At 39.4% G+C, this 16943-nt stretch overlaps 1 protein-coding gene across 1 annotated transcript in view; it reads right to left on the bottom strand.

Moving 5' to 3' along the window:
• Nucleotides 1-1771: 1771 nt before the first annotated feature.
• Nucleotides 1772-16943, bottom strand: part of LOC116294306 (uncharacterized) — a 30035-nt gene continuing 14863 nt past the window's right edge. The window contains exons 16-31 of the mRNA XM_031701887.2: nucleotides 16106-16403; nucleotides 15387-15551; nucleotides 14608-15025; nucleotides 12706-13830; nucleotides 11138-12186; nucleotides 10574-10688; nucleotides 9904-10030; nucleotides 9055-9268; nucleotides 7918-8227; nucleotides 7531-7629; nucleotides 7001-7142; nucleotides 6512-6570; nucleotides 4806-5604; nucleotides 4176-4245; nucleotides 3322-3641; nucleotides 1772-2343 (exon numbers count right to left, since the gene is read on the bottom strand). Coding sequence (XP_031557747.2) covers nucleotides 2239-2343; nucleotides 3322-3641; nucleotides 4176-4245; nucleotides 4806-5604; nucleotides 6512-6570; nucleotides 7001-7142; nucleotides 7531-7629; nucleotides 7918-8227; nucleotides 9055-9268; nucleotides 9904-10030; nucleotides 10574-10688; nucleotides 11138-12186; nucleotides 12706-13830; nucleotides 14608-15025; nucleotides 15387-15551; nucleotides 16106-16403 — 5415 coding nt within the window. The 3' untranslated portion in view covers nucleotides 1772-2238. The remainder of the gene's footprint in view (nucleotides 2344-3321; nucleotides 3642-4175; nucleotides 4246-4805; nucleotides 5605-6511; nucleotides 6571-7000; nucleotides 7143-7530; nucleotides 7630-7917; nucleotides 8228-9054; nucleotides 9269-9903; nucleotides 10031-10573; nucleotides 10689-11137; nucleotides 12187-12705; nucleotides 13831-14607; nucleotides 15026-15386; nucleotides 15552-16105; nucleotides 16404-16943) is intronic.

Below are 16943 nucleotides of genomic sequence, written 5' to 3'. Positions count from 1 at the left end.
ATAACAATATCAGTTTATTTAATTACGTGTCGTGCAAGAGCGTTACTTTACCCTATTAAACCTATTATTTATTATCTTTCATTACTTTTTAAGGCTATAGGGGCTACTTTGGACTATAACCTATGGTTTAGGGGTATTTGGAGCACTTTTTCTATGCTTTTCAAAAAAACCCAAAATTTTTTTAGAAATATATATATAAAAAGGACGAGGAACGCCTGGTCCATATCGTGATTTTTACACCAGCTCAAAATGCTTTAATTTGAGCTTAATCCGTTGGTGTAAAAATGATGAAATTGACCAGGCGTTCCTCGAACTCATTTGCATGATATATAAAGCATGCCTTTGTCTTTTCCGTCTTTTTCATTACTTTACCCTATTAAACCTATTATTTATTATTTTTTATTACTTTTTAAGGCTATAGGGGCATTTGGAGCACTTTTTCTATGCTTTTCAAAAAAACCAAAAATTATTTTTAAAATGTTTATATAAAAAGGACGAGGAACGCCTGGTCAATATCGTGATTTTTACACCAGCTCAAAATGCTTTAATTTGAGCTTAATCCGTTGGTGTAAAAATGATGAAATTGACCAGGCGTTCCTCGAACTCATTTGCATGATATATAAAGTATGCCTCTGTCTTTTCCGTCTTTTTCATTACTCTACCCTATTAAACCTATTATTTATTATTTTTTATTACTTTTTAAGGCTATAGGGGCTACTTTGGACTATAACCCATGGTTTGGGGGTATTTGGAGCACTTTTTCTATGCTTTTCAAAAAAAAAATTTTGTTTTAAATGTTTATATAAAAAGGACGAGGAACGCCTGGTCGATATCGTGAATTTTACACCAGCTCAAAATGCTTTAATTTGAGATTAATCCGTTGGTGTAAAGATGATGAAATTGACTAGGCGTTCCTCGAACTCATTTGCATGATATATAAAACATGCCTCTGTCTTTTACGTCTTTTTCATTACTTTACCCCATTAAAACTATTATTTATTATTTTTCATCACTTTTTAAGGCTATATAACCCATGGTTGGGGGGTATTTGGAGCACTTTTTCTATGCTTTTCAAAAAAACCAAAAATTATTTTTAAAATGTTTATATAAAAAGGACGAGGAACGCCTGGTCGATATCGTGAATTTTACACCAGCTCAAAATGCTTTAATTTGAGATTAATCCGTTGGTGTAAAGATGATGAAATTGACTAGGCGTTCCTCGAACTCATTTGCATGATATATAAAACATGCCTCTGTCTTTTACGTCTTTTTCATTACTTTACCCCATTAAAACTATTATTTATTATTTTTCATCACTTTTTAAGGCTATATAACCCATGGTTGGGGGGTATTTGGAGCACTTTTTCTATGCTTTTCAAAAAAACCAAAAATTATTTTTAAAATGTTTATATAAAAAGGACGAGGAACGCCTGGTCAATGTCGTGACTTTTACAACAGCTCAAAATGCTTTAATTTGAGCTTAATCCGTTGGTGTAAAATGATGAAATTGACCAGGCGTTCCTCGTACTCATTTGCATGATGCATAAGCCAGGACTTTCATTGTTTTCTTTTTGTGTGGAAAACTTGTTATTTTTTAAATTCCTTTTACTTTTGGTGGTTTACATTGTCCTTTTAGAGCAGTTACCGAGTGGTTTTATTCAAAAATATCCTCCAAGGGGCTTATATAATATACGAAGGGAACTGATTTTAAAATAATATTTTCCATGGACTATAGTATTTTATCTTAATATAAAGAAAATGTTTCATTCAGTTATAAATAATAAGATAATTTATTCAACCATTCATGATCATTCCTTCATGTTTTTACATTTTCCCTACTTTATGCACAAACGCCTTAGCGAGTTAAAATACTTATGTACAAATATACTCTTTCACTAGAGCTATTTCTTACAGCTAACTATTTTTGTAACTATATATATAATCTTCTAGGCACTTGAACATGCCACAATGCAGTTGGAGGGTTGTCTAGTCTGCAACGAAGGCTTACATTCTTGGTGTATATGACGTCATGACAGTGCCATGCTAGATTTGATGAACTTGGAATATATATAGTAGAAGACTGCTTATTTTCTTCGTTACATGTACAAGAAGACAGGGAGAATGCGAATACAATGTACAGCCCTGTCATGATCAATTGTACCACATGTAGCCTGCACTTGTTAACTTAACACACCTGTGATTTGTATCAGTCACAGGGTACTTAGGAAAGACTCTTATTCACAAATCATTCATTATTTTATCCACTGCTTCCCAGTCAATGTTACTCATTATGCTACCGCTGCTCTCGGACACGTCGTCCCCGATAGCTTGTTTTGCTTCGGCCTGTGGTTCAAAAAGAAAAAAATAATAATCGAATGTTAACGCGTATGGATTGTCACATTTCAAATTCTTGGCATTGTGCTGCATGCTATTGCATTGGTTACAGGTATGACTATGAGGTGTAAGATGTAAGGTAAGAATTGTGTAGTGTAAGGTATGAGGCGTAAGGTAAGAGGTGGAAGGTGGAAGGTAAGAGGTTTGAGGAAAGAAGTGTGTAGTGTAAGGTAAGAGATGTGAGGTGTAAGGTAAAAGGTGTGAGGTGTAAGGTAAGAGGCTTGAGGTAAGAAGTGTGTAGTGTGAGGTAAGAAATGTATAGTGTGAGGTAAGATTGGTGTAGTGTGAGGTAAGAGATGTAAGGTAAAAGGTGTGAGGTGTAAGGTAAGGGCTTGAGGTAAGCAGTGTGTTGTGCGAGGTATGTCTTGTGTAGTGTAAGGTAAAAGGTGTGAGGTGTAAGGTAAGATGTTTGAGGTAAGAAGTATGTAGTGTGAGGTAAAAAGTATGTATTGTGAAGTAAGAAGTGTGTAGTGTGAGGTAAAAGATGTGAGGTGTAAGGTGAGAGGTTTTAGGTAAGAAGTGTGTTGTGCGAGGTAAGTTTTGTGTAGTGTAAGGTAAGAGATGTGAGGTGTACGGTAAGACGTTTGAGGTAAGAAGATTGTTGTGTGAGGTAAGAAGTGTGTAGTGTAAGGTAAGATGTTTGAGGTAAGAAGTATGTAGTGTGAGGTAGAGCAGTCATTAACTCAAAAGGTTAAGGTAAAAGGTGTGAGGTGTAGAGATGCGAGGAAGAAATGTAAGTTGTGATGTAAGGGTGTGAGGTAAGAGGTAAGAGGTGTAATGTAAAGGGTATAAGGTTTGAGGTAATAAGTGTTATGTAAGAGTTGTGAGATAGGAGACGTGAGATATAAAGTATGATGTTAGATCATTGGTAAGGTTTGAATAGAGAAAAAACGCCTTTGTACTTCATATGTAAAGCGATAGACTTACCAACAGTTGCGCAACATCATCAGACATGTTTAAGCTGTCTCCAGTATTCCAGGGACTAACATTCTCAACATCATCCAACAATTTCTTCAGATCTTTGGACACTTTTCCTTCTTTGGTAGATTCTTTACCCGTGTCTTTTCCTCTTTCACGTGACAAACCACTTCTTGCAGTCGGTCCTGAGGCATTTGAGCCACGATTCCCAAGAGAACCACCCCGTCCTCTCCCAACACCGGTCTTGTTTGTCGCTGCTGTCGTTGAACCTCTTGGCTTAGATATCCTTGATGTTGTTGGCCTGTCTCTTAAATGCCCAGCTTGAGGTGCTATATTTGTAGGGAATAAATGATAACTTTTATCTAACTGTAGAAGGTTTAATTGACGACTCTTAAAACTCCAGTGTATGCGGGCTTAGCCTCGAATCAAGGAGCTGCTTGTTTTGTTATTCTAATTTTTGCTTTTTTTTACCGACCTCAGAAGTGAGGCTAAAACGCATACACTGAAGTTTTAAGACTCGTCAATTATTAAGTATGTCTGCCAACTTGTCTACCACTTGTCTCATATATTTGTCTTTGAATAGACCTTATTCGTGGTGTGACAATGTTTTCCCAATTCAGCGTGACAAACCTCTGGGGGAATGAAGAGCTATTGTTTTGAAACTCGTCGGGATATCATCGTTATTCCTTTCGTATCCTTTGAGATACTCATGAATTGTTCGAAGAGTAAAAACAAAAATGAATTCTCTGGAGGTTTGTCACGCTGAATTGGGAAAACATTGTCACACCACGAATAAGGTCTATTTTTACTCCTGAGAAAACCAAAACCCTAAAAAACCTCTTTTTACAATTTTGAATTTTCACCTGGTCTAGGTTTCACGAGTTTTCTTTTGGAATAACTGGTAGCAGGCTTCCTTGTCTCTTGCTTGTTACCCTTTGGGAAAAATCGTATTATTTAAAAAATTACAAAAAAACTTCCTACGTTTTTGTTGGTTTGTAGTGCATTTAACAAATTTTGTAAAGTTTTAGCATTTTATGTGCTATTATTTAGCACGATAAGACGTCAACAGTTTTTCAAAATGTTATGTACCCTTGAGGCGTAGCTGAGTGGATACGTAGCTATTTTTTTTACCAACTTTTGAAGTCATATTGGGCTAAATAAGAGAATATACCACGCTCAACCATCAGAATATTTTTTTATTACGAAACAAGGAGAGAGTTTCAAAGAAAAACCGTCTTAAGCGCGCGTTGGCTCCGTGCGCAAACGATTCGTATTTTGTTAGTATGTGCTCTTATTTACAACGGCTCTCGTCCAATCAGAAGGTGGTAAAAAGTAAAACGATTGGTTACATTACATCCCCTCCCCTCACGGTCCTTGTAACAAAAACCATAGCTGTTATCTATGATGAATGGTGTCTTCATTTAGGAATGAGTATCCCCGTCTCAACAAAAGCCCTGAAGATGTTAACAGAAGAGATTTCCTCATCGGCTTACCTTGCTTAGTGTCATCGTTCCCATTCCTATCGGTCGAGTCACACCATCCTTCGTCGAAGAGCTTTTCAAAATCCCCTTTTTCCTGTCAAACTTTGTATTACTCCCAATAACATCAGACAGCAATTCCTTCAGCTCGCTATCATCACTCAGTAGACTTTGAATGTCATGTAAATTGTCCTCGTCCATCGTTGAGCCGTCGGGAATTTGATCCATAAGATTGTCAATATCGATTGACGATCCTGTTCGATACAAGCCCGTTATATCCATCCTGTACTGCTCTGTTTGAGGAATACTGCGTTGTTTTTCTTGTTCTAATTCCTGAGATCGCCGAAGCTTTTCCTTCTCGTGCATTCGGTATGTTTTTATCGTAATGAAGTCGGCACCACTAGGAGTAACCGAGCGAGTCTCTTCTCTACTACCGAGTCCATATTGATTAGTTTCAGCTTGGGAATCCTGGAAATCCATATCTGGGTGTATGGGACTACTTGTGTAAGGTGTCATAGCAAATCCACGATTTGACACTTGATTTTTTCTTTCGTCATAACTATCAGGCGTGGGGTCCCTGTGGTGTACACCACCAGGCCTGGTTACGTCAGACTGGGTGTTAGCTTCGTATGGCAACGATTTTGACTTGTTATATCTATCGTTATGCCTTGATTTGGCTTTTTCTTTGGGTTTTGGTGGGGTGTAACGGATGTTTCGTAGTGTATCAGCCTTGGGGACTGGTTCAGTGAGCATCTCGTTCAAGAGGTTGGACGCTGCTTTCATTCGCTCATCCGTTGAAGCCTCCTCGCGCTTTCTGGTGAAAATAAAAAATAAAGTGTAAGTAAGATGAAGTTGCTTCAAGGACAGAGCGCGAGCATTTCTGTCATCCTTTTTCTTCAACGATGATGCTCTCATCAAGATATCATTTGTAACGCCTGCAAATGAAGCCCTGTTTCAATGGGGAAAGTAAACGGTGACCCTGAGCGCTAAGGGACAAGTTTTCGTTAAATTTCCCAATGGGATACCAATAACAAGAGTTAGCCCTAGTAGTGGGTCACTCTCCCTCATTAAACTGGCTGTAAGATTAATAGTTGTCACCCTTGTAAAAGTGATCATGATGGTGATGATGATTACAAACTGATAAAAACATAAACTCCAAAATGCCAATTCGATCATGGAACGAGGGCCACGTATTTATTAAGTGCTACCATCGTAAAAAGAAACAACAATAACAACAACAACAAAAGATATTGCGCTTAGGAAAAAATTAACATTCGCGCTCCACCATATTGAGAACAGTTTGTCTCTGTTCAAGGGAATATCTTAAGAACTAATGCCTTCCTAAGCATACGGAGTAAAATACTGATAATGTACATTTATCATTTAATTCTGCAAAGAACGTGCGTCATACGGGAAAAGACCATGCCTGATATGAGACCTTATCAGCACTTTTCATCTGCTCGCGATTGGGTACGATAGAGTTTAGAGGGATTTTGAGCATTGCTTTGCAGAATACAATGATAAACAACTTATCAATCGGCTAAGCATCTGATACGGCTGTGCATTTTTTGTGGTCACTTTTTTTGGCTTGCCCTAAAGGCTCACCAAAATACTCCATTACTCGTAAAAATACACAGCCGTATCAGACTTAGCCGACTGATAACCTCTATAAACTAAAAAGACACTATCTTTTTTATTTATCCTTTTTTTTTTCTTTTTACCTTCTCTTCGTTTCCCTCTCTTTCGCGGCGAGTTTCATCTTCTTCAGCGAGGATGCGCCCTGCAACAATAATAAAGCCACTGAGTCAATCACAAGGTGAATAAACACTTCAAGCATTATATCGACAAATGTTTCTCCTGATAAGAAAGCCCTTCAATGGTAGATATCAAGGAGTTTGGGTCAGTTGTGCACTACTTTGACCCCTCAACCTCGCTTCTATGACTTTCAAAGCCAAAGTCAATCTGATCGCGGGTTCAATCGTAATAACAGCTATTTATAGATAAATAATTCCAGTGACTCGTATTTTAACTTAATCCATTTTGTTCTTCATTTCTGTAGCTCTCCCTTCTCATCCTGCCTTGGCAAAGTTGATTTTTCAGGCACCAAAAGTTTACGCAGTTTTATAGGAAATTTGTATCCTGAGCAATCTTAAGACCAGTTTTATCTTTAAAATTTCGCCTTTCCCTAATTTTAAGTTAAACAGTAGTACCTCAGTAGCTGTGGTGAATGGTTTGAATTCTGTAGACCGTAATTCCTCCACTTCATTTTTCCAAGTTGCGTGTCTTTCTGCACGTTTCTTCGCCATCCAATCTTGAATCTTCTTCCTCTTCTTGAAAGACCTCTGATTATTTCTAGAATAGTAAAAAAAAAAAAGAGAAAGAGATATTGTATTGAATGAATGAAGGAATTTCTCCTTTTAACAAATCGAAGTCGGTTTTCTATGGTTCGACAATGGTTCTAAGCCAATCAGCGCGGGAGAAATTTCCAAGTTATGGTAAAAATAAAAATGGACGTTTTCCAAGTTGAATATTTCATTGGGTATCACTTGTGTGGCATTTTTGTCGTTGCTGCTGCTGTTGTTATTCTTGCTGCAGCTGTTGTTCATATCCTTGGGTATTATACTATTTTCCTACTTGTTCCTATAGGGCCGTAATGTTTCCCTCCTCCCTGTATTGAAAATTCATATAACACCAATATTCACAGATAGCATTTTATCGCAGTCTTAAGTACTTTACTTACTTTTCCCGTCTAGACGAGTCTCGGCTGTCAGAAAATATTTCCTTGAGCGTCTCAGAAGATAGTTTTGGCATATCTCTAAATGAACCACTATTGGAGTGCCTTCAAAACAAGACGACAAAGTTAGAACGGCTAAAACTGTGAACTATTGGTATCAAATCAAATGATGCTGGTAGTGATGATGATGATGGTGATGATAGTGATGATGGTGATGATGATGGTGATGATAGTGGTGGTGATCTATAATGGTGATGATGACGGTAAACAACAATGATGATACCCTAAAGAATAATTGGACACAGCTGTACTTCTGACTCGCATACAGGTCTCCTTCGTACAGGTTAATAATAAATATTATGTGATATCCTCAACAGTTTTAATTTTTTTTACCTTGAAGAAGCCATATCACTCAATCTGTCTTTAGTATATTTCTGCTCACTGTCAAACGAGTCACGTGATTTTACAAGATCACGTGGTTCTTCTAGATCACGTGACGACCTTGGCGTAGCTTGATCAATATTTTCATCGGTTTCTCTATTCCCAGATTCTTTCAACGTATCATTTTCTGGTGACAAATCTTTTTCCGAGGCTTGTTCCTCCTCTTCTTTACTTTCATCTTTGAACGACACTTTCCCTTGGTTTGTAATTTCATCGTCAGGTTTGCCGAGCTCGGCGTCATCAAGAGCACCATCAACAGAAACTAATTGGAAGAAATGGTATATAATTAATACTTTAAATTTTCTAAAAAATAAAAAATTGTTACGTACGTGCCATTGTTTAGCGAAGGGTGTGGGGTTTGCTTTTGGTTAGATGATATGGGGTTGGGTTGGGTTAGGTTGGGTTGGGTTGGGTTGGGTTGGGTTGGGTTGGGTTGGGTTGGGTTAGGTGGTGGGTTAGGTTGGGTAACGTGTTGTGGGTTAGGTTGGATTAGGTGGTGTGGGATTGGTTGGGGTGGTGTGGGGTTAAGTTGGATTGGGTGGGCTTGTGTTGGGTTGGGTGATGTGGTGTGGTGTGTGGTGTTGGCTTGAGTGGGGTGGTGTGGGTTTAGGTGGTTTGAGCTTGGTTGGGTGGGGTTGGGTTAGGTTTGGTTGGGTGGTGAGGGGTTGGTCGGGGTTCGGCTTGGTTTGGTTGAGTGGTGTGGGTTTGGTTGAGTAGGGTTGGGTTAGGTTTGGTCGGGTAGTGAGGGGTTGGTCGGGGTTAGGCTTGGTTGGGTTGAGTGGTGTGGGGTCGATTTGAGTTGGGTTAGCCTTCGTTGGGTGGGTCAGGTGGGACTGATGCACAATGTTGCATACAGATGTATTTGAATAATTTTTCTGACCTTCCTCGTACACTTTTTCTATTTTGTTTGCTTCTTATACATAACTTTACTGCATTCTTTTCTCCAACATATATCCACTTTTTAGTGACCCTCTCTTCCCCTCTAAATGACCGGGCACTCAAAAAAGGAAATACAATCAACCACCAATTGCCATCCAATCATCAGACATACCCAACCAGAAGCAGGGGCTGCAATTCCAATAAATTTACCATTTGCTGATGAGCTTGGAGTTTCTTCTTTTCTGTATACAGGACCATCTTTTTGACGTCTCCAGGGTGCTGGGTCCCGGACTCTCTGATACCTCTGTGGTAGTGTTTTCTCATGACGTATTGATGAGGCTGCACGCTGTTTAGCAGAACCACTAGACTCTTTAGCAGGTGGTGGTGTCATAATGTCTCCAATACTTTCAATCGCATTCAGCAACTAAACATACATGAAAAGATTTAATTAGGGCTTTCGCCCGGAATAACCTCGTTCCCAAGCACTATAACTTATCTATATTTCTATATCTTCATGTATTTCATAAGTGCTATGCGGTCAACATATTCTCATCGATTTAAAGAGGTGTGCTGTTATAATGAATGGCAATGTATGGTCTGCGCTGCTGGCTCTATTGGGAAGGGGGGAAGGAGTAGCAGCAGATTTAGGGGAAGGGCAATGCCCCTTCCCCTTGAATTTGAGATGCAATTCTTTTACCTTTTCTGTCTAAAATATCCCCAGAGCAATGCAGGAAATAGCACCTGAGGTGAGCCTCTCTTCTCCCCTCCCCAAAATCTCACGGTCCAATAGTCTGGCTAAGAAGGCTAGTCATGTCTGAAGTCGCTAATTCAAACTTAAGTGGGTTTCCTGTGGCAGCTTTATAAACCATCAAAATAGTACTCTAACTAAGGCTAAAATCCCAGACTTTTAATGGTATTTCTAGATAGCTAAAGTCTGGTCAACAAAACAGCGAGTAGGCATTGAATGAGAGAGAGAGCGCTATTCAACTTAAAGGAGTATGTAATAGACCTACTTGTCTCAGCTAATAACATCCCCTGAATAGAGGCAAAAATACTTACTACATTAGAGCTCTTGAATTCTCTCTCCATATTGTTAGTAATTTGTTCCATGGCCTCAAGCTGTTGGGTCATTTCTTCAAGACGATTTGAGATTCTCTCTTTTGAGACATTTTGAGCTGAGTGCATCCTAAGATATTGAAGAAAAACAGTATGCAGGTTTATGATAATACTTCAATTTTTGAGAAGACATTTTTGTCCAAGGCGTTTCTAAATAGTGATATCTAGAAACGATGTAAAGTAAACTTTGAGTAGATCACATCATTCGTATGACAAACAAATTCTGGGTCCAATATGAAAAGCCATTTTAGTTATACATAAATTTTCTTTACAGAAGATTTAAACTTTCAAAACTTTGAAAAAACAACAAAGTTTTGGTTTTAACTGATGAATACCCTGATACAGCCTCTGGGCTGATCAAAGCAGTTTAATTAAAATTTCAGACTAAAAAATAGGGTCATCAAGGGCTGAAGGAAGTAAGGGGTCATCAAGTTTTTACAAAGCCAAAAAGGGTGGGTTATCAGTATTTTCATTCAATCCAAAGTTCTGTCACCGAAAGACAAGACTTACAAACAATGGGTAAGGTCGCCATATTTATTACTTTGAAGAGAGGGAGTGATGTCAATTTTTTATATTTTTGCCCCAATCTAAAATTGAATGCTGCCTTAGTTACCGTTGTCTTGGGATGTCGATAGAGTCCATCATCGTAACAGTCAAAGAGTCATGTTGCTTCGGCTGATGATCGAATCCCTTGGATAAATGATGAGGAGCATGAGGTGCTTGTCGATCTTTGGATGAAAAAAAAGACACCTTTAGGAGAAGTGAACAAAAGACAGAATAACTTCACTTGTCTTCATTAACAGTTTATGACATATTATGCATTAGGTTTCTATTAGCTGATAAAAGCCTTTTAATCTCATTATTTGGTCCAAATTGTGCTCAAGCACTGAGTAACATGCGCTGTCAGCTAAGGAAATAATCCTTTGAAAGTTTGTGATTCAGCTGATGAACACTTCCGGACGAGGCAGGAAATGATGTCAAGTGAAATCAAGCAATACTCAGGCAATACTCAGACAAGACAGTTGGGCTTTATAAAGAAAGGTGCAACATATATTATTGCAGATTTTGATTGGCAAATTAGCATGATAACCAATTTTTATAAACGATATATGCTCTCCCTCTACTGCAATAAGCACTCCCAACGCCTGTGCATGCACTATGTTACAACACTGCTGACCTGTATGCTGTTCAACATCAGAATGGATTTCTTCTGTATCATTTCTCACGTGTTCTTCTTCCTCGTGCCTCTCTATTGCCATGGTACTATCTTTTACCTTTTCCCACAGCTTACCGTCGATATCAGCCACGCTTATGAACTGGTTAACACTTTCCTTGTCTCCTAATATCTCTCTGGTGTCAACTTCCAGTGCGTCACTATCACCATCATCATGGACTTGATCACAAGGGAATGTCAAACCCATGAAAATATCAGGCGGGAGTACAGGAGCAAAGGCTTTTGGTTTGTCCATTGCAGCATCTTCACTCCCTTCTCTTATTGGTTCAGTTTGGTTTCCTTGACTCGACGTTGAACGAGGAAGATATTCATCTTCCACTTGGATTTCCACACTGTTGTGTTGCTTTGCGCGCATTTCCCTGTAAATGTCGTCTTCAAAGTGAACATTTGTTCCTTTCTCGTGCTTTACTGATCTCTTCCTTGGAATGGGGTGATCTTTTTCTTTATTTTCTTTCGCTTTTTCCATCAGAGACAGTGTCTTAGTCTGTGCTTCATGTCCTGATGCAAGTTCCATTTCCCTGGCACGAGCTTGCTGTTCTAGACGTTCCTGCAGCGCCAACTCTTCTCTCACTCGTTTTCTCACTTCTTCTTCCTCTCGTTGCTCTTTCATTTGTTTCTTCACTTGTTCCTTTACTTCTTTTTCCATTTCTTCTTTCATGCGCTCTTCTAGTTCCTTATCAAACTTTTTTCTAACTCTACCTTCCAGTTCTTTACAGTACGCATCTACTTGTGGATTGGTAACTTTTGGCGTGCTTTGGATATTAAAATACATTTGCTCTTCCTGTGAAAGGTCAAAGTTTTCGCTAATATCCGACAATTGTAATTCACTTTCGTCGCTCAACCCTTCATCAAGAGTTACTCTCGATGGTTTTGGCTCTTCGTTTGCCTTTTTCTTACTTTTATTTGGCTTTGTTCGTTGGGCTGGTTTAACATGCACCTGTTGTGGCTTAACTTGATCTGTCTCTTCACGTAAGTGTTCCCTTCTTCTTTGCCTAAGAATTCAGTAGAAGAGACATTTTAAAACGCACTCTCTAAAAAACTAAAGGGAAGACAAAAATAAATTACAAAAGCACATTCATGAATGGAAGCACCAGAATGATTCCAGATTCGCTGTTTACGTCAGTAACCAGCGCGCGCATTCTTCCATCTTCTTAAGACACAGTAATACGGGCAACAGAATCGCGCAATCTTTTGTTCGTATAGCCACTGCGTGCGCAACATGTTTTCTGTGTTGCGAAAAGTAATAAATGGCTTTTACTTCGTGTGACAAGCAACTCCTACTTTCATGTGAGCCCAGGAATGGAACCCGGGACCCTAAAGCCGAGAATCGAGTGCATTATAGCGCTACATCAGACACCCTTGATTTACAAAGGATAAAAACTTAGATACAAAACATGTTTAGTTACCTTGTAAGAACATGCGTAATAGGTAAATTACGAGCCTATTACGCGTGTTCTTATATGATTTCCGAGCCCATCCCACACGGCTTACCGCGTCATCTATTTAGTTACCTTGACATTGTTTGCCTCAAGTCATTTGTTGGTTCATCGTGTTGCCTGCCTGAGGTATATCGTTTTTCCTCGTGATTCCTTTTCGGTTTGATATTCTCCTTCTCCATTCTCGAATATCGAGGTGACTCATCCTTTCTTTTTCGCTTCTTTTCGAACGCTGCCAGCTCTTCTGGAGGAACGAGTTTAGGCTTACGTTCTGGTTTTCTCTCAGGCATTCGTAGTAGAGGCATGGGCGTTTCATTGGTAAACACATCGTTAACCGGGATGTTTGTAAAATCGGGGCATCTTGATTGCTTTTCTGGTACGTGCAGCAGAAGATTTTGGGTTCCATAGGTATTCCTTGCTTCTCCCTTCTTCAGCAACGAGAAAGGATTATTATTCCTACTGACCTCAAGGAATTTTATTTTACTAAGATCAGGTTTGTTTTGGCTTTTGTCTTGACTCGAGGGAAAGCGAAGAAGCGGCAGATTACGAGACTCGGAAGGAATTTGAAACAATTGGAAAGTCTTTGGGTTTGACGTTGACACTTGCTTTGACATATTCAGTAATGGAAAACTAGTTTGCTTTTCGATGGGGCCGCTTTGTGGATATCCTCTAAACATCTTCATAGGTGGAGCATTACCAAAAACGCTTTCGTTGGAAATGGCTGGTTTCTCGTTTAAACGCAGAAGCGGAAAAGGAATGTTGTAGTTATTAGTATCACTTCTGTCCGGCCATGCATATCGAGGTGGTTGCTTTGTACCATCATTCAAATCCAACGACATTTGATCTTCTGAAGCCTCGTTTATGCCTTCAGATACTCCGTGATTTATCAACTGTGAAGGGTCTGGAGAAAAAGCAGTTTGACAACTTGCATCTCTGCTCTCATCGTACTGCGCGCTGAAGTCAACTGACGATACTCCCTTGTCTGCGCGATCGCTAAAGACAACATCTTCGTCATTGTCTGTAGGAGCTTGAGTCCTATGTTCTGTCTGCGACCCCATGTCTTTGATAATGGTTCGAGTATTGACAGCATTATCATTTGGAGTGATATTTGTGGGTTCCGTTATCATTGTAGATAGCTTTAGTAGAGGTACATGAGTTGTATTTGTGGCAATGTCAGGCTGGTGTCCCGCATTCGAAGGTCTAGGGAAAGAATGAATGAGGCTTAAAAAGCATTTCCAAAAATGTACCGTCAGACGTCAGTTATGTTACGAAATTCTTTACACGACGTTTATTTTTATTTTTTTCTTAAAACACTCATTAATAATTCATAAGCTTATGGTCCAATTGGAGCAACCATACACGTCACGTGCATGAACCTTTATACCCGATAAAGTCCTCTTCATTAGTATTCAAGTGATTTTATATAAAGACACATGTGTCTTTATATAAAGACACATGTAATCTTTATATAAAGACCACTCGAATACTATGAGGATGACTTCATCAGGGATGAAGTATGCATCCAAGTTTAGATGAAGACATAGAGCTTCATCAAGGTCATAATCAACCCTAATGATCTTTGACTAACGTGCCTGTCTTTGCCTTGGCACGCAATATCCAACGTGTGGGAGCTTCTATTGAATCTGGTTGCGCATGCCCGTGACGTCAAATCTCTATCGAAGTATAAAAATCCATGTTCGTGACGTGTATGGTGGCTCCAGTTGAACCAAAATCTTATAAATTGTTCATGAGTGTTTTAAGCAGTTCAAAAAACTCGTAGATCGTGTTTTATCAGGTATAAAAGCACTCGGCTACGCCTCGTGCTTTTATACCTGATAAAACACTCCTACTCGTTTATTAAACAGTACTTAATCAATTGTTGTATTAGACACACCAACACAATCCCAACTAGTAACCCCCCGTCATCATCAATACGTTGACAAACAAGTTAATGATACACAAATGCTTTATTAATACCTCAAAACTAGGAGCAGCTCAACTCCTCCAGACACCGACTGAGGCGCACTGTTTCCAGGCAGTAGATCACGTGACCTGTCAATCATTTGTTGCTCCTTAAAACCCTCAGTGGGGACATCTTGAATAATTGACCGTGGTTTACTTGCTGGACTAGAGTGATAATCTGGTTCTCTTGAATGCAAACGGTGAGAACCAGCTTCAAAGTTTGGCACAAAACTAGGACTCAGTGTCTCATGTGAATCGTGCAAGTCAGCTTCATGAGTAGGAGGAGGGTTGGACCTGGTGTCACGTAGGTCGTTACGTAAGGAGGCCTTCGGTGTATCAGTCAACTGATCTGCAGTCTTGTTAGTGAGCGATGTTTCATCCTCAGCTGGCTTAGACTTCGCGCGAGGTTTGTGCGATTTCGGCGTCCTTGAATCTGTAATAAAACTTTCTTAGTTTAACACTAGAATGTTGTGAATCATACACGTCCTATTCAAGGCAATTATTGGAAACCTTTAATAGAAAAATATACCATGTTTTGCGAGAGTTAATCTGAAGCTAATAAAATGGTTGTTCTCGTTGATCAAATTGTAAGTCGTTACTTTTTTTCTTTGTTTGTTTGTTTGTTTTTGCGAAGGAGGGGGACAAGAGAATCCTAATAAAAATAATTGAAGCTTTATCAGCACACGCCACTCGCTCGAATAAAGGCTAAAACGGACATGAGAATTTTCAGCGTGGATATACAGCAAGCAGGAAGAATGTCATAAATTATTTTTAAAAATTGAAAATTTGTTTACCTTTCATTACTTGAGGTGGTTCACTTTTGGCATTGATGACATCATCGTGTATGTCTTCCACTTGCTCGTCCAGATTGAGAGATCTCTTCACTGATTTGCTTTTTTTCCGAGATCTCTTATCTTTGGGTGTTATTTTTTCTTGTTTGGGTTTCGAAGCCACCGGTTCTAAAGGAAGAAACTTAATCAATACTAGCTGCTTTCGTTCGCGATGCCATGCAACACCCGACAGAAATACCCAGCGCCAACATAACAAGAATTTTAAAATCTTAAGGCTTTCTTTAAGAATCTGAAAATGAATTGAATGCATAAGAAAAGGGAGGGAGAGATAAATATATGGACGGCTAAAGTGAGGAAACGATGAATGAGTCGCTGGCTAAAGGGAGAAAGAGCTCCAGCGACGGATAGACGGCTAAAGGTAGGGGGAGATGGACGTAACGACGGCTAAAGGGAGGAAGAAATGGATGGATAGACTGAGAATTAATGAGGAAAACTATCCAAGAATAAGATACTTTCTACTAACTTGCAACGAAACCATTTAATTTACTTTCAAAAACAAATACAGTGAGGCATGGGAATGAAAGCCCAAGTGTCAACTATAAACCCAGTGGCGCAAAAGAAAGAAGACAAGGTGCCCAACTCCTTCAATTCATTTTTCCATATATTATGATATTTGAAATTCTATTTAAATAAAGCAATTCCAACTTAGTATAGTGCTTAACCTGTGTCTGAATGATGCGCTGTTTCTGCCTCGAGTTTCTTCTCGTGTTTTGCGCGACTTTTCCTTGATCCTCCTCGTTTTTCATGTCTTCCATGACTCTCGTCCTCAGTGGTAGGACTTTGTACCGAGATACGTGGAATATCTGTGTCGCTGGATGCCCTCCTCAACAGAGTGCGTGATGGCCATTCTGAAGTGAATCCTTGACTGGCTTGTGGAGGTGTCTCCTGTACGAGGCATTCTTGTAAGACTAAAGAGCGATCTTTAGGTTTTGGAACTTGCTTGAGGAACTCAGGGTTAACCTGAAATTTGAAGTCAATAGTAATTGTTACAGTAGCTCCGACATAACGCGCGCTCTGACTACTATGAGATGAAAGAAATAGATGGCTAATACAAAGTACGCGCGCATGGCAAAGTCAAATATCGTCTATGCCTGATGGCGTCATTTGACTCCCACTACCATAATGCTTCGCGAATTTTCTTTCCATTTCAATTTGTAGTAGAGGTCAATGACGCCATCATGCAAACGCGCTCTATTTCGCTTCTTTCGTGTTAAGCAACTTCTTGTGTGCAGCCGGAACCGGATATATACGCGCTATACATAGGATATTTTTTCAACAATTGAAGGTCTTTGAGCAAATCCGACAAAGCATGTCGCAAAGCACGATTTTAGTCGTATCGCATATTTGCGCACTTTTCAGACCGGCATAGAGTCCCGTTTTAATTTGTAAACAGCTTGGAATAGAGGGGGGATGTACAGTACTGACTCACAGCACGTACGAGGTAAGAGAAACCGCGACGCTGAAATGACATCGCATTGCTTTCGTACAATCCATTCAATC

The sequence above is a fragment of the Actinia tenebrosa genome, unplaced genomic scaffold, assembly GCF_029948245.1.
Source record: "Actinia tenebrosa isolate PJP-AT-01 unplaced genomic scaffold, QUT_ActTen_1.0 PGA_scaffold15__27_contigs__length_11533743, whole genome shotgun sequence".
In the NCBI taxonomy this organism is placed as follows: domain Eukaryota; kingdom Metazoa; phylum Cnidaria; class Anthozoa; order Actiniaria; family Actiniidae; genus Actinia; species Actinia tenebrosa.
The sequence above is the reverse complement of the archived record's forward strand: the minus strand, read 5'-3'. Positions and strand labels throughout refer to the sequence as shown.